This window comes from Leptopilina heterotoma, unplaced genomic scaffold (genome assembly GCF_015476425.1).
Source record: "Leptopilina heterotoma isolate Lh14 unplaced genomic scaffold, ASM1547642v1 Lhet_323, whole genome shotgun sequence".
NCBI classification, from domain to species: domain Eukaryota; kingdom Metazoa; phylum Arthropoda; class Insecta; order Hymenoptera; family Figitidae; genus Leptopilina; species Leptopilina heterotoma.
The window spans coordinates 362,406-381,253 of NW_025111018.1; the positions used below are offsets into that span (position 1 = coordinate 362,406).

Consider the following 18,848-nt stretch of genomic DNA (forward strand, 5'->3'; position numbering starts at 1 on the left):
GCAAAAGTTATCCCTAGGACTTCTATACGATATTTTGAATATTTTTATATTGACAATTGCGATTTGCAAATTGAATTACCCTAATAAAATTTCACTTTAAATAGTAAAAAATTATAAAAAAAACATTCATAGTAAATCAATATGGAATGTTCCAAATGTTTTCCAATTGTAATTAAATACTAGGCAAAATAGTAACCAAAAAATTATTTCTACATTTTGTGTCCTAACAAAAACTATTTTCCACTTACTTTACTTTACTTTAGCTTTTTGTCTTCAACTCTTTCATTTATCAGAATTAAATTAAAGGTCCAAAGTTTTTTGCTTTCACAGTAAATTTCCAATCCCGTGAACTGCATTGAAAGCTAAAAAGCATTGTTAGTTTCCTCGAGAAAATTTAGAAAATTTAAAAACTTTTCGTGTTCTAATGGTAAAAAATTTGACACTTAACAAAATAATTATCGAAGTTTTATTTTTTATTCAAATGTATAATAAAAGATTAGGGAATAATAAAAATGTTTTAGTCTATTCATGAAAGTTTAATTTCATTTTTAGCTTCTTACATAATAGAGTAACCGTGAAAGACTCATTTAATTATTCAAAGAAAATAAGACGATAAAATGTAGCTTTCGTTATTGAAAAATTAAATTATTTTTCAAATTAATTAAAAATTTCGTATTTAATAATTACTGTAGTCAGTATTATATTATACTTTAAAACAACCAAAATGAATTTAGTTTCTGTATTGGAATGTATGTGAGAAATGTAATGTTATTAATTAACGTTATATAAATACTTGTATATATTTATTGAGAATAATAGAAATTGTTGTATAACTGTAATATTGAATAATTATGTACCGTATAATAATGCAGACGTCGATATTGTTATGCTATTAGTTATACAACGTTATATAACATGTACGTGTATATGAATTCATATTTTCGGTATTCGTTTATTTTCATCTTTTAAAATTGTTTCTTATAGAAACTTCTTTTTTAATATTAGTTACGATCTAGTCGCCAAACAAAAGAATCGAATGAACCATAATTAAATGACAATATTATAAGAATTTCAAAAATTTTAGCATTACTTTATTTTACATTCCGCTTATTTATTAAAGTCAACTTCTGAGGCTAATTCAAAATAAAATAATAATCGCTAATCAATTTTTTAAAAAGGATCAATTATTTTGGATTCTATTACCATTGAGGTCATATAGTGAAAAGCATGAGGATAAAGTGCCACTGTGAAAGTTTGCTCATAAAAAGAGAATTGTTGGTAAAAGGATTTCAACGTACCACCCACAAAAAATGTTAAATATTCCCACTAATTTTTTTCCTTTTAAGCATTCATCTTTTTTAGAGAATATTATAATTATCACCCCATTATATTGAATTATCTATTTTTACATATAATTTATGTTTTCATTTCTTGAAAAATGTAACAAACTGCATAATGAAATACGTAAAATTTCGTTACAATTTGAAGAGTACTTTCCAATTTCTATGCAAATCTTAATGAATGCAATTTTAATAATTAAAATTTGTTTCATACAATTTCATATTATCGTCATCCTGAAAAGAAGGACGTGGAGAAAAATGATAGTGATTTAGAACAAGGTCACTATAATATCACAGGTCCATCATATTTTTTTGTGAGAATTTCGATTCGTATGATGTACAGTTATCGAACCACCAGCGAGTGGTTTTCCATTGTTAGATATAAAGCAACCAGGAAACGTAAAATAGCATATCGTTGATAGAATGGAGTCGGAGAGTACGAATCGACCCAATTTTTTCAAAGAACGTACGTATAGAGGAAGATTGAATGTGTAAAAAAATTATTTTAACTTTATCTATTATTTTGAATTTATGAGGATTGAAAAGACAACAAGATAAATATAATACAAGAAGAAAGTTAACTGACTCTTGTGTGGAAGTTAATCGAGCAAGATTGCTTTAGTGGTGAATTTTATGTTATCTATTTAGCAAAAGAGCAAGAAAAAACAGGGTACCTTTTCTTTTCCTTAGGGATCTCATAAAATTGACAGAATTTTATTTCTTATTTTGAATACAGGGTTTCTTGACTGTCAATTATCTTTTTTGTATGTTCTTTATGAGTATACATTATGTACTAGATCTACAAAATTGCAAATAATAACTATTTATAAATACTTATACGAGAAAATAAATTTTTAATAAAAGTAAACTGAAGTATGTAGAAAGACTTTTGCTTTGACGCCATATTGGATCCGCCATTTTAAATTTTGAAAATCTGACTTTAGATTCGTCAGCAGCAACCCAAAAGAAACCAAGTATGATTAATTAAATACTTCCTTATTTATGTCTTATAATTGTCTCAATGTAATCGTTCGTATAAAAGATTTCAGTTGTAAGAAAGATACGGACATGGTCGCTGACATTCATATTTAATATTCACTTGCACGTCACTCATACGAAAATGATTTCCATATCCGATTTCCATATTCTCACATTACCAATTATTGGAGAAATTAGAATCTACACTTCTATTGTGTGTCAGCTGAAGGATCTGTTTCTATCTCAATTAGTAGTAATTATATTTCGGCAAAATCCTAGAAAGTCACACATATTCCTTGATATAGATCATCAATGTTATAATACTGAATGATAAGAGGAGGAAGGTGTGTTAGCCAACTCGATTGTCGATAAACCGGTAGTATTCAGGAAGGATTGCGAGTACTCCTAATTCAAGTCGTTATGTCGAATGCCGTAGATAATAAGTTTCCACAGAATGCTTGTACACTGAATAGATAGCAAGACAAATGTAAACAAATAAATATTAACTACTACGACTACAACTTTTGTTGTTTTCAAAATTATTATCTGTAAATTTTAAGGTATTGTAAAGTTTTCTAAAGATAAATGTATTTTTTGTTTTTACAAACAAAAGTTGTATAATTGACAAAAAAATGAGACAAAGTCTGTTTCATACAATAACTGATAACAAAACATTCTAAATACTCTAAGCCGAGGGATTAACAATAACTCTAAAGCGCTTTCGACTTCCTGGCTCAAATTCTCATCATCTCTATTATAGGGACGCGATACAGGCTTTAAATGTCAACGCGACTATAGTACTGGTATTTATAAAAAATTGTTTTATTAGTGTAATTTTTGACAGAATAGTACGAAAAAATATGTTAGTAAAATTGTTTCAATTCCAAAGATATCTTCTAGTAAATTATAAAAATAGCTTCGCAATTATTTAAGATACCTCCAGTAATTATGACACCATTACAATTATTAAAAAATATAAGATGAAAATTTCGATATTGATGTTAATCTAGGTCAATTCAGGAAATTTGGTGAAAATGGATAAATTTGTTGGTTGGCAAATAGCCAGCCAGACGTTATGTTATAACAGGAATCATCCCACTTGACCTGGTGTCATTATTAGTTATAAAAGCAGTGTATCGCAAATAATAATTGTATTACAAAAATTGCCGTTAATTTTATAAGTTCAGTTTTATATTTTTGCGTCGATGTTTATTGTAATTATTTTGGCAAACATCCACGAATGAAAAGTGTGGCATTGATAGAAAAAGAGATATCAGACTTATAGTTGATGATGTATTAGTAACACTTCGCATAAAAGTGATTAAAAAAACCTCAATTTTTGCTACTACTACTGCTTCACGTCATCGCGACGTATTTATATTTTACATTCATAAAATAATATTTTTCGAAATCAAAATATTTGAATCCTTCTTTCTTGTAAACTGAAGTAACATCAGTATTTCGTCACCCTCCTATAGGGTCACTCACATGCCTAGTACAGGGACTAAGCACATGCGCCTAAATTAAGCGAATAATAAAAAATTGACGCCGAAAGCAATTAAAGTGGGTGGCATTATCATATTGTGCCCTTTCAAAGAACTGTATAAAAGGCGCCACTCCTGGCGAATTCGTTAGTCTAGGAACCGCCACCAAGTTAACTAGTTGTGTACTGCCACCAATTGTCTTCTTCTACTCCAGTCTAAAAATTACTAGCGAAAGAATCTGGTACCAAGTATCTTCTTCAAGTTTCGTCACAGTACAAGTCAAAGTTCATACAAGAAATTAATTTCTACATCAAGTCATTTTTCTATTTTTTTGAGACAGAATCCTCATCGAGCTGCATAGTGCAATACCAACATCGAATAAATTATCTCGGTTACTCCAAGTGTGAGTAGTAGTAACCTGGACTCTAGACCATTCACTTTTGGCTGGCCCGAAAGCATTCTGAGAAAAAACATCTACTCTCATTTTTCTGTAACAGGTCGTTAAGGTCATTTTATCGATGCCGCACTTCAGCTTTGTGAATAAAAAATGATTCACAACCGATGCGGATATTAAATAAATTATAATAATTATTAGTATATTTACTCTCTTATCCGAATAGGACAACAATCAACGTAGGCTGACGTTCTGGGTAAACTTCGCAAGGAGATCAACCCGGACTCCAATTGGTGACTCCAATAAGGAGGCTTTTACCGCTAAGTTTACGAAAGCGGTTGGAAGAATGGGTAAGGTGCAGTAAATAGATCGAAGAGTTACGCTCGAGATCCGCGATTTGGATTGCCTTTCTTCAGCAGAGGTCCAGTAGGTGTAAAGTCCAACGCACAATAGGTTCGTGAAAGTCGTTCGCGAAAGAGACGCATGAGATAGACAAGGACACAAATATATCTCTGTCCTTTTCTAACTCATGCTTTGCGTTCGCGAATGACTTTCGCGAACCTATTGTGCTTAGGCCTTTAGCAGAAGTGCTTGGAAAGTCAGGAAGCAGAAAGTTGATGGTCTTAGGGCCCAACCGCAGAGGGATGAAGCTTGCAGTTGTAGTCACCAACCCAGAAGAAGCGAACAGATTGGAGAAACTAGGACACGTAAAAATTGGTTTTATGTATTGCTCAATTAAAAAAAGTACTGCTCACCCGGTGTCGTCAATACCTGGGATACGGTCATATTGGAACAAAATACCAGAAGGAGGACAGATCGGTTGCGTGCTTTAAGTGTTAGAAACAAAAATAGCCGATGTTGCTTCTTATGTAAGGAGGAGTACGGCGATAAAGTTAATACCAACCATATTGTCGGTATTGAAGTTTGCGGAGTAGCAAAAGTTACCCTTACAGCATCTAAACTTGCAGCAACATTGACAATATTGAGGCAATGTTATTAATGTTGCTGCAAGTTTAGATGCTGTAGGGGTAGGGATGATTTTATATGCAGTTTTTTTTATTTATTATTATTTATATTGTTATTAACGAAGATTTCGTAAATCGTGATAAGTTGGCCAAGAACAACGTTCTGAAAAAACTCCGTAAGATTGTGAAATCCAAACCTCAAAAATACACGAATTGTAGGAGCAAAATCTGTAAGAAAGGGAGATTTTCTGATCCATATCAGAGGGCACTTCAACAAAGAAACTTTAGCCGTGTAAGTTATCAAAGTGGTTATCAAGATATGGTTGGTAGATCAAGGGTCTACCGTTAAATAATTAATTGTAAATAGTACTACCCAGGAAGACTAAATCCAGGAATTAATGAAACAAGAACTCGGAGAGCTAGGAAGCAGGAAGATTACGGTCCTAGGACCCATCAAGCAGGGAGTACAGCTTGCAGTTTTAATCTCTGAGTAGGAAAAGTAGAAAGACTGGGGAAATTTTTGTGCTTAAAGAAGCATTTTTTGTCACTGTCTATGATGAAGTAGTAATAGTAAGTCTGGCGAAATAAGGGCGTATGAAGATATTTTTTTCGTAGTTTTCAATGAGAAATAGAGTTATAGTGACTAGATGTCATCGATGCCCATAGATCATGGCTACATAGAAAGAGCTTGCAAGGTGGCTGACACATCTTCCCAGGGGCCTTCTTCTACGAAGTTTAAACTTTAAGCTGGTTAAGTAGGTTAAAGTATAGTTCAGCCAAAGACGGGAGTGGTTTTTAGTGGGTCAACCAGAACATTGAGCCCCACGAAATCATTGATTTCAATCCAAATATATCTGATTAAGCAGATTTTCCACTACCGACTAATGCAAAAAATGTTAAAATTAAATCCCATCCCAAATATAATAATTAATTATAAACGTACCAGATAATGCTTTGGAAGTGTTTCAATTTTAATTATTGGACAATTGTAGTTACTTAAATCTCATAAATTGCAATCAAAAAAATTGGAAAGATTTTACAATTTTCAATTGACTTTTTAGAGTGTTTGAGTGGTTGCTAACAAAGAGAGAGCCTCAAGAGAATAATCTGTTTTCATTTAATTTACGGAATTTTTTCCTTTATTGACAGAACTACTCTTTCTCCAACTGTAATTTAATTTCATTTTTTAATTTCATTTTCATTCAAAAGGGCTCAACTCCAATTGTTTAACGAAACTGGGATAAATATTCTATACGTATTTACTGGTTGTGGAAAAATCATAAAGTAAATATTATTTATAGTGTAAAATTTTTAATTACCAACAAAAATAGATATTTCGAATTGAAAGTATTATTTTAGACGTTCATATAAATCTGACATTAAATTATAAATATTGCTGCTTGCTCTACAAAATTTTTATTGAAAGAAAATTTCTTTCGAATCACTGATCCATTTCTAGGTGGTCAGCAAGAAGATATCAATATTTAAAATAAATTTTGTCTATGTCCACGTTTCGTCCATATTTTTCTGCATTCATATTTCTTGATCTCAGTCAGTGAACATTCGTTAAAATCACTCACATCTTTTTTCCAACAGCACGTCGGGCAATAAATTTTATCATTGAAATATTTTCTTTAGGTCCAAATAAACTACTGCGAATAAAATCACTTCGAAAGGAGAAAACTTGAGAAAGTATTTTTTTTAAATATCGAACATATAGTAAAGGGTTGAACTAATTAAATAAAAATTTAATTAAATATTATAAAGTGAGACCTAATTAATAACTAAAGTTTTATTGAATTTCGATTTACATGCTCGGTAATACGTTGGCATTGTACCAGTTTTGAATATATAGCCAAATGGTGTTGTACTGGCGAAATATCGGCTTTTATTATTGGCATTCGAACTAGTGCAGGTTGTAAAAAAAGGAAATATTTAGTTTCTTTAATGTTCAAATTTTTTTTACAGATTATTGCATGTTCTATAAATTTTATAAGTAAAGTGTATAAATAACTTTTAATATGTATTATTCCGAAAGAATGTAAAATTTTTTACTTCGCCAGTTAAATGGCAGCAGCTGTTTCACCCTTTTTTTATAGCACTGAAATTTCATCCCACTATCTTTGCTGCTTCATTTATCGAACAGCTCACTTGGAAAATGTACATTCAGTGCTATCTTCTGCATATTCATACACGGCAGGTGAAGACGCCCGTGCAAAAGGGGAAAGAAAAGAAAAGTAACGCTATCGAGTTAATGATCCTAAATAGTTGAGTGTTAGTGAAGCCTACTAAGAATCAAAGCCAACTAAAGTTTCCTGTTCAAACCACAGCTGAAGAAATATCCCATTTTCCTTGTTAGATAGACTCTACATTTACATTCATTACTCTCTCCACATTTTCGTTCGTTACCTACCTTTATATCTAAACTTTTTTCCTCTTCTTCAATTTGTTTTTTCTTATTTTATTGTCACAATTATAGTTGCTTGGTGGTATCAAAAAGCGTTGCATATTAAATTAATTCGAAAAAGTGATCAAAATAATATGGCCTTCTAATCACTTAGTATTGTGATTTTAAATACAAATGTTCGTGACTTATAAGAGAAAACAAATTTTTGATTTTGTTTAAAGGGAATCTGATGTATGGAAGATGACTGGTTAAAAGAGGTTATTGTATTTTAATTATTTTTCCAATAAAATTCAGTTCAGAAAATTAATTTTTTATTGTAAATTATTAATTCTACATTAAGTCTATTACCATTTTTTATTTTTTATATTCGTTTTGACATTTAAAATTTTGAAAATCTGACTTCAGGTTTTTTATCAGCGACCTTAACTCTACCTAGATAGCACGTTTCAAAAAAATTTAAAAAGTTTCTGAAAAGTTGTCCGCCATATTGGATCCGACATTTTTAATTTTTTAATTTTAAGTACATCTTCGGGTTTTGACCAGGTTTTTCAATTTAATCCATTGTGGCATTGGGTGATTTAATGGTTACTTTTTATTAGAATAAATAATTATTAATAATAGGTGTAATTTATTTTTAGATTATTTAATTTTAGTAAAAGATGAAGGATTATTATTTTCAATGAAATATCCATAATAAAGATGTTCCTGCTCATAATGTACATCTATTATTTTTAAAAATGAACTGAAAGGTGGTTATTTTAAATTTTACTTTAAATAACCAGTATTCGGAAAATAGAGATAAAAAATTACATTTAGAATCTACAAAAATAATTTTTATAAAATGATAATAAAATCTTTTAATTAAAATAATCATTAAAATAAAATTTATATAAAACTAAACCTGGATTTCTGCTTCACATGTCAAGTTAGTATTTTATTGAAGACATACATTATTGAGAAGCGTAGCTACAAAGAAAGAGAGAAGCCTGATATCTACAACACGTACAGTCCACAATTCACTATTACTAATATTTCTGTATTCAATAATGCAAATAGCGAATCTCCGAGGTGAACATTAATCAATATATGAAAATGAACATTTTAAAGTGGTTATATCAAGTGGCAATTTAATTGCATTTTAATCTCAAACCCTATTGAAGCAAACTTTTCATATTTAAATCATTTTATTATATATATGAAGTCTATTTAAATGCGGAATAGAATCAAGAATATGATTCGTTTTTATTCTTCTCCTTTTTTTATGCGAGCATCTTTGAACTACATTTTGTGAGCAAAAAAAAAGAGGTCGTTAACGCCTCGCAATGCAATGTAATAAACCGATAGTATCGCGGTGTTCACGCTAATTTGTAAAAAAAAATTGTGAACGATATAAAAAAGAAGCGCTATTTTGAATTATAAAATGAAACACCCAATCTACGTAAATCTGAAACCAAGGGATGGTGCTTCTCCGCTTGCATCGTTACATGTAAAATTAGGGTTTGCAAATTAATCCTCCCTCGCTTTCATTCTCTTCACTGAAATGCATTTTGATAGTAATTCTAAAACTCCTAAACATATAGTATTGATGTTTATGGTTTAATAAAAAATTTCAAAGATTTTAAATATTCCACAAAAGGTAAAAATTTGATCGGAAATAATTTTTTGTATTTGCTCTGAACCTCGAAAATTGCATCTAAATCCAAAAATTACCTTTTTTGTCAAATTTTGGTCTAATTTAGATTTTGGATAAAACATATAAAAAATTTTTTTTATAATTAAAAATTTTTATCTTATTTAGGGGCCGTCCATGAACTACGTAGCCTTTTGAGGAAGAGGGGGGGGGGGCAAGCAATTGACTACGATAAGAGGAAAAAGTGGCGCTAATACATGTAATAGCGAAAAATGGCACTTAGTTTGACAAGTATGGTTCGCCATACTAAAAATCAGTTTTTTCTGTCCATCGTTTGCCACAATTTGCCCGCAGTTGAATTTTTGACAGTAAACTTTAAAAATATAAAAAAAACCTTTCTTTCTTATCCTCGTGCTTTGCCATACTTTGCCCATGATTCAAAAATATAAAAAAAATGAAAGGTTTTATGTTTATATCAGTTGTTTTAATGTAAAATTGATTTTTATTGTCGACATTTTTTAAACATGAGTTTCCCTCATTAGCAATACTTTTTCATACTTTCTCAAATTTAGTGCTATATTTTGCCATTCTTTAACCATAGTTTGCCATTTTTACCTATACTTCCATTTCTACGCGGGTGAGCCTTAACTTTAAAATTCTTTTAGTTTCGATCAAAAATAAAAAAAATATTTAAATTGTTTAGTTAATGTTCAACGCATTTGTACAATCTATTTATTTATCTATTTATTTATTTATCTATTTACAACAAAAATTATTATTTTTTCCAAATTTTTAAAATACTTTTATTACCCATGAATAAAATGGGAAATATTCTAAAATTTACAAAGCTTTATAAATCAAGTAAAGGGTGTTATGCTGATTCGGAAATAATTGCCCTATTGGGATATCACACATTTGTGTAGAGGAAAATCTCTATCAAACTGTAAATATCTGTAATGGAAGTCTATAGATATTCACTTCATATTGACCCATTAACTTGGATTTTAACAGTAATATGATTTTCATTGCTTCAATTTGGAAATCAGAGCTTAACGATTTAAATTTTTATTATAAACAACCAAATATCGTGGTAAAGGAGAATTTCTTTTTTTCAAATCAAAATTTAATATAACATGAATTTGCAATTTAAAAGTAAAAAATAACTTTAAATAATATAAAAATATTATTATAACTTTTCTTTTTTAATCAAAACTTTGTACACTGACGTGAAATTAAATACCTTTTTCAATAAACGAAAAAAATTCTCGAGTTTTAATTGATGAACAAAATACCGATGAGATTATTAAATTTTTTTCAATTAAGGAAAAATTCAATTATAATGAATCGTCATCGTAGAAAGATAGTTTTGAACAAATGCAAATGTTTATTAAATAAATATTTCAAAAAACACTCAAATTTAAAAAAAATGAAAAGTTCTTTCTTTATAATGAAATTATTTTCCATTTATTGGAAATTTTAAAACAATTAATTAGTTTTTATTGCAATTTTAAATTCTTACTCTCTTTAGACAAATTCTTCTGTGATTGTTGTTATTAATTTTACCGTTTTATGATACTTAGTAAAAAGATACATCTGATCTTAAAAGCTGCAGTTCTTTCAGTGAATAATGAATTTCATTTAGAAAGGAAAAAATGAAAAGAAATGAAAATATCCTAAAAATCACTTTGCACGAAAATGATATTAATCACAAAATTCTCATTTCTCATTAAAATGCAACTCATTTTAATGCAAATCATGCAACAATGAATAATAATTGCTAGAAATAAATCCACCTGTTACTCTTGTGAATCAACTAATTTAATCATATTTCTCTCTCTCTCTCTCTCTCTTTCTATTTTACTCCCGCTCTTTTATCAGCTTTTCTTTTACATAAAACTACGTAGGTATTTCATCATTAATCAAAGTAGAAAAATATTATTTGGCTTAAAAAAATTTCTTTTCAATGTAATCGTTGATTTAATCTAAATTCTGAAGTCCTTAATCCTTAAACTATTTTTAGCATATTTCTAAAGTATTTAACAACAATCTTGGTCAAACTGAGCTTAAGACTTTAATGCTCTCAAAGTTCGTTAAGCCTATTGTAAAATGAATATAGAAAGGGAAGTTTAAAACTTTTTCCAATCCTTTATTAGACATTAACTTTTTGCGTTTTTTCAGAGATTTTTTTTTATAAAAAAATTCCTTTGCTTTATTTTTTTATTAAAAAAAAAATAACGGAGAAGCATACAATACATTTGAATATATTACGAACAAAAGTGTGAAGTGACCTGTATTTTAAAATGCGAGTAACTCACTATTAACATTACAATGAAAATGGTATAGTAATTATTTATGTAAATTAAAAATATTATTATATACTTAAAAATGTTAAATTGCAATTAGAATTGAAATATTAATATACTTTAAATCCTATTGCAATTTAAAAGAAAAGAACTTTTCTCCTAGGGAACTTATCAGAAAATGTAAATAACAAGTCAAAAAGATGTTCAACGTCAAAATATGACTGAAGTTTCGATGTTCAAAAATCTTCTTAACAGAATAAGACAGTTTTCTCAAAGTTTTCATATAAGTCAAACATTCCAACGTAGAATACAGAAATGGTTTTGTATAATTTTTATTAAAAAAATGTTTGACATTAAAATTTTTCTATAAAAAATTATTCGCTCGCGCTGAAAAAAATTTTAAAAAAACGAAGCAAATTTTTCAATTTATTTTTCTACAGTTTCACAATCTCAAAACATGTCATGGAGAATTTATGTCGGGAATTATCATAATTTTTACATTTTACAGCGCGTTTAAAAAGTATAATTCTGTCTTAAAAATATAACAGTATTTTTCACACTGAATAATTGCAAATATTTATATTCATAAATAATAGAGAAATTTATTTTTCTACTTTAGTAAAAACTAAATTAGGATTCATTGCGTTTTGGAGAAAGAAAGCTTCTACTTGAATTTGACAAATGCCGATGGAAATTGTTTTTTAAAATGATGTTTTCAAACAATTTTTTTCGAATTTTCAAATTATTATTAATACGAAATTATTTTCAAATTTTCTTATAATTGAAAAAAGAATCGTATCATCAGTTACTTGAGAAACAAAGAACTCAAATATACTTTTATTTAAAAAAAGTTTAAAAAAGCTTTTAGTTTAAATTCAATTATAATTTATTATTTGTTCTATGGCATCGGAGTCAAAACAAAAAAATTGCCGCATTACATTTGTTATTAAAGTTTTTCAACAGCCACAAAATTTTTGTTACGTTAAGAATACATTCGAATCTCAAAGTAATAAATTATTTATGATAAATAATATTTGTTTTATTAGCAATTTTTTAGGATTAGAATTTTAGATTTAGAATTTTAGGATTAGGAAAATTTTTCATTTTCAAAGTACCAGAAAGAAATTTCAAATTCTCAAAGTAATTCTCTTGTACTAAGAAGAAAAATTAAGAAGATATTAGAAGAGGATTTTTCCTCTAAATATGAGATTACTTTTTATAGGGTGTAAATAATTTTTTAAAAAAATAATTTATAACAAAAATTTAATAATTTTGTTCTCTCGCAACTTACCAATTGGATCCGATGTTATCTTTCCGAGAAATGTTGTTATTATTAAAAGAAACACGAAACCGGATTTGTTACCACTAAAAACACGTAGCACGTTTATCATTTTTGTATTTAAAATGCAACCGGAGGGTTGCGCGTGTCGCGTGAGACTAAAGTTTCAGTACCATGCAACTTAAGGGTATATGCGAAACCCCCACTAGTTCAAATCGAGAAATATTTTCCCCAGTTGAAGTGTGCGCGCAACACTGTACCAGTCTGGTCGTTTCATCCCCTGGTCACCGTCAATTCTACATTCACTGCACAAGTGTAAAGCCAGACCTTTTCGTCTGTCAAATGCTTCTTCCAAAAAGCTTTGAGGCTTGAGTGCTTTTTTTTACAAATTTGATATGTTTGACAAATAAATATATAAAAATACAAATATAAAGTTTCGAAAACACTTTGTAAAAGCTTTTTTTCTTTCTGGCTTGGTTTTTTTATTTCAAAACGTTTTCTTTATTTAGACGCCGGTTTTATCCATAAACATTTTATTCTATTGTTAACAAAAAAAAATATCTTTTTTACAAATTCAAGGCATATGGTTTTATAGAAGAGTTTTTTAGAAGTTATTTTTTAGTTTACTTTTTCAGTGAGCTTTATCAAATTTCCCTTCGGGCAGTTAAATAAACATTACACTTTTTTAGCTGATTTTTTGGAAAGAATTTTTTGTTTTATTTTTACGACAATGTGGAACGTTACTTTATATTGAATGGATAAAAGTTTGAACCGTTTTTAACAATTATTAAAAGTAAACATAGACTTAAAAAAAAAGTTTATATTTTATTAACAAGTCAAAATGAAACTATTGCTATGCTTAACTTATTGATTACTTTTTAATTTTACTAGTATTTCTGATTCTAGATTAACCTAATTTCAGAGAAAATTGTAAAAAAGGGCATAAATTTTAAAGCTTTGAAGATGATGTTAATTTCAAAAGTCTCGAGACTTGTAGTTCACTTTTTCGATATCTATTTTTTAAATACAGTTGTAATTATAATTTCTTAATGTACATGAGTCGTTATTGTCCAATAAATCGAATTTTTTTTTTTTTTTTAAATGAAATATTATCTTAAAAATATTCTCCTGAAGGTGGATGTTAAAAAAATCCGCACCTAGAAAACACTAGAACCGCCATTTTTAATTTTTAAATACTGACATAGAATTTGTAATTAGTGACCTCAAAAACCCTCGAGTTAAAGGTTTCAAGTCGATCCGATTAATTTTTAATGTTTCCTTTGCCATATGGGATCCGCCATTTTTAATTTTTAAAAACTGACATAGAATTTGTTTTCAGCGATCCCAAAAACTCCCAAGTCAAAATTTTCGAGTCAATCTGATTAATTTTTGTTTCCTCTGCCATATAGGACATCTTGAATTTTTAAAAACTGACATAGGATTTATAATCAGTGACCCCAAAAACCCCCGAGTAACAAGTTTTAAGACGATCCAATGAATATTTAATTTTTTTCTTCCACCATATTACATCCGCCATCTTGAATTTTCAGAAACTGACCCCCGAGTAGTAAGTTTTAAGACAATCAAATTAATTTGTAATTTTTTTTCGACATCTTGAATTTTTGAAATCTCTGATGATTAAAAAAGATTATTCTAGTATTTTAAAATTTGGAATTTTCCAGGGACAGTTACGAAAGTTTAGTTTCGTTTTAGTTTCTGAGTTGACACAAACCAAATTAAAAAACTGAGATTAGTTTCGTGTCGACTCGAAACTAAATTATCGAGACGGTCGGATAAATTTATCAATGACAACAATGCAGGACAGCTAATAAATCCGTTTAACAGGATTTAATTTCAGGTATATTTAACTGTTCTCTTAGAGTAGTATAATCATGATCAAGTATATTAAAAGGGATATTAAGTTGCGTCGCAGCAAATCGAAGAAAACGGTTTTGAATTCTTTCAATTCTAATTAAATTATAAGTATAGTAAGGTACCCAGATGACTGATGCGTATTCGACTAAGCTTCTAACTAACGCAAAATAAACCGACTTAATTGTAAGCATGTTATGAAAAAGTGAAGCATTTCTCGTCACAAAGCCCAGGGAACGAAGTGCTTTATTTATCATTTCAGATATATGAATATTAAAGTTCAAAGAAGCATCAAGGAGTACCCCAAGGTCGAACGTACAGCGGAACTTGTTTCGCGTTAGACGAGAATCCTTTGAAGACAGCAATAATCTGATGTATTGGACTTTGGCGAATCATTGGAGGACTCATATTTAACCCTGAAATCGATACATCTGAGAAAGTTAAAAAAAAAATTTTCCTAAGTTTTAATCCTCATGATAATTTAAATTCCATTTATCTCAAAACGTTATTTTCAAAGACAGTGGAATATGTCAAAAAATAGCAAACCAAGTTTTCTAAAAGTTTACACAAATGGTGGTGGGTAAATAAATATTATTTTCAATAATTAGGTCTCGTTTTTATAAAGAAAACAGAATGGTCGATTTTGAAATCAAAAATCATGACTTTGGTTTAAAATTTCTGAAATTTTAACTGTATTCAACGGAGCTTAAAATTGTAAAGTTATAACCAGGTGACCAAATCCATTTAATATATAATCAGAAATGTTGATTAAAATAGAATAATGGTTTTAACCTCGTGCATATTAAATACACTAATTGACTGATAATGCTATACTGACAATTATGTCGATATCTGCTTTAATTTTTAGTTACCAAGTAGGTTTTGGAAATATCCTTCATATATTTATCAGCTTAATAATTAATAACAGTAATCAATTAATATTTCTAATTCTGGATAGATTTTGTAGCAGCTGCAATGCGGGACAAAAAGTTTGAATGATTGTAAAAACAAGGAAAGGGGTAATTCTTCGATAGTCCATTACTAAGAATTTTGTATGTTCCTGGTAAATCTTGTCGTAGTGGCGGGACTTTTTAATAAAAGACTTCCAAACAGCAAGAATGGAATTATCGACTTCCAGATCACTTCCCTGTGTAATTAGGCCAGAAACGGAAAACACAGAAACTGGAATCTCATCTTTAGTTTTATTACAGGTGCAAAAGTGCGTACGGATTGTGGAGGCGTACAATTTCTTCCACTACCATAGGTCATCGTGGAAAGATTACATCCACCAAGGTAGCAGTAACAAAAGAAGCTCGTCGAGCATTCTGAGTGTGATGAGTGCACTGTAAATACAAGTGTCTCATTTTGAGACGTTTTGTCCCCATATTTAAAAAACACATTGCAATAAACGAATAAATTATTAACAATAATTTAACCGTTACAGTAAAAGAATTTAAAGCAATGTTACACGAGAAAATTCGAAACCCTTAAACCCGTTTGGTAACGGATCCCCCTCCTAACAGATTATTCCCTACTGAAAATCCCTGTATAAGATCTTGTACAAGAAAATGCACACGTTCAGCAGCTGAACTTGTACAAAAAAATGTACAATTTCTTGTATAAGGATTTGAAACAAGTTCTTGTATTAGAACTAGTACAAGAAAATGTACAAGTACTTGTACAAGAAAAGAAACTAGTACAAGAAAATGTATATGATCTTGTACGGGTTCATGTACAAGTACTTGTATACATGAACACGTACAAGTACTTGTACATTTTCTTTACACATTATTTTTAAGTTGTAAAAATTATAAACATTAAAGGCTGCACAGTAGTTTTTATAAGCCTTTAGAGCTGTGCAATAGTTTTTAGGTTGCCTAAAGTGAAGAGTCTTAACGATTATAAGTTATTAAAATGCCAATTTAAAAAAAAATTATTTATAAATTTACTTATTCCAATTTTCTAAAAAAAATTTATTTATAAATTTACTTGTACAAGAACATGAACGTCTTCATGTATACAAGTACTTGTACATGAACCCGTACAAGATCATATACATTTTCTTGTACTAGTTTCTTTTCTTGTACAAGTACTTGTACATTTTCTTATACAAGTTCTAATACAAGAACTTGTTTCAAATCCTTATACAAGAAATTGTACATTTTCTTGTACAAGTTCAGCTGCTGAACGTGTGCATTTTCTTGAAAAAGATCTTATACAGGGATTTTCAGTAGGGTTAATTCAGCCTGTGGGGTGAGAATTCCTATTTTTAAGGCGGAGTGTCAATTTAGGAAATAAAGGTTTGTTAAATAACTAAAACAAAAGTTATGCTAATGAACAAAATATATAATTGTATTAATTCAAACTTTCCCGTACATAAAAGAAGGCGTCTCCCAAATTTTACTTTACTCTTTATTTTTATTTATTTATTTTTTTTTATTGTTTATACTCCTGCCCTATTGGCCTTACGCACTTCGACAAGAGTCCCCGAGAAATACTTTTTTGGATTAAGCATAACCATTCTACATATGAAAATTCTATATATTAACATAATTTGCGTCTACAGCCGACTTTATTAGGAGTACTCGCATTCCGCCTGGACCACCCGTCAATGGGTTTTCTCGCCAGAGAAGAGGGAAAACTGTAGAAAACCTCTCTCCTGAGTACAACCGGTTTATCGACAGTCGAGTTCTAATGGTGTGTACCGGACAATAATCGACGGTGCACATCATTATACCTCGACGTCAAACCTCCCGCTCAGATTATCTCACGTGCCGGAAAAATACCAAGCCAAATGGGCGCGAACCAAGGGTACTTATACCCTTGGTCCTTAAACGACCGCCAAGCGAGGCATCTATCCGACTGAGCTAATCCGTCGGTCATACTTTACTCTTTATTTAAACAATAACAAACTTTATTTTGAGTCAATTCTGACGCAATTTATCTTACAAGAATTATGTGTTTAGTGTAGTGTGTTGTAGTCTTATATGTCATAAAATAAAATTCAACTTACTTTGGTTGCTCCTCCATTTAATCCTTAATATTTTCTTATGTTCTACTTATATTTTTCTCTCTGTTTAGAATTATATCTTGATCTACTTTGATTTAACTTTAACTTTAGTTTCCACTTTACTACTTATAAGGAATCTCTTTTCTATCAAACAAACAACCTATTTATTTTAGGTTTCCAACTGAATAACCTTTCTGACGAACTTCCCTAAAGGAAGTCTAAAACCAACTCCCCGATTTCCACCGTTCGATCAATTTCATGCACCAAAGATCGGGTGTGGAAATTGTTATTTTCTTACTAACACGCGGTCATCGACCGGTGCATTTTGCATTGTTTGCATTTTGACAGTGGTGTGATCCTGGTTCATTAAACTTGGACACACCACTCTAGATTTGCTCATAAGTATTGTGGAATATAAATGCCAAAGAAGTCATTGACTTTAATCATGCAAAGCTAATTCAATTGAGAAATATGTAAAATTCTTTGTCTTTTTATCCCGTTTCTTTTTATCCTACAATTTCTGGGCAACCAATATTTGTTTGAATTGTCTTTTATGTGTTGTTGTGTAAGTATTTATAGTGTTATTGATTATTTATCCCATAGGGATAAATTGTGACGAAGTCGGTTCATCACACAATATATGTAACGCGCTTCCAAAAAGGGTACCTAAGAAGCAAAAAATTTGAGGTTATGTTTAAAATTTTTTGAGTAAAAATACAGAAAGAGAATCAACTATTAATTAAAAATTGTTGGTTTTCAAGTCTTCATTATATTCAAAATATTAAATGAATATTGGTTTCCAATTCAAATAATTAAAAATTAACTTTCAATCAAGATAAATCTAACTCGAACCCAACCTATAATTCGTTTTCTTCTTAGGTACCTTTCTTGGGAGCGCGTCACATATGTGGACCCAAGACATTTATATATCTTGGGTCCACATATTTGAAACAGCTATGTGTCTCATTTTAAGACGTTTCAAAGTGTCTTACAAATTTAGCACTGCATTTTGAGACACAAAATGTGTTTCGAGTATCCGTCTCACACTAAGAAGACGTTTTACGTGTCTTATACGCATTGAGTCACCTTTAATGTTTTAAAATGAGACACGAGATGAAATTAAATGTCTCAATATAAAACAGATTTTGTAGAATAAAGCACAACAGGTGGAAAAATAATGAGAGTG

At 29.7% G+C, this 18,848-nt stretch overlaps 1 protein-coding gene across 2 annotated transcripts in view; it reads right to left on the minus strand.

Moving 5' to 3' along the window:
* LOC122504849 (limbic system-associated membrane protein-like) overlaps nucleotides 1-12,918 on the minus strand; it is a 217,416-nt gene extending 204,498 nt beyond the window's left edge. For both annotated transcript variants that reach the window (XM_043616141.1, XM_043616140.1), the window contains exon 1: nucleotides 12,793-12,918. In XM_043616141.1, the coding sequence (XP_043472076.1) occupies nucleotides 12,793-12,892 (100 nt within the window). In that variant the 5' untranslated portion in view covers nucleotides 12,893-12,918. The remainder of the gene's footprint in view (nucleotides 1-12,792) is intronic.
* Between the last annotated feature and the right edge of the window lie 5,930 nt (nucleotides 12,919-18,848).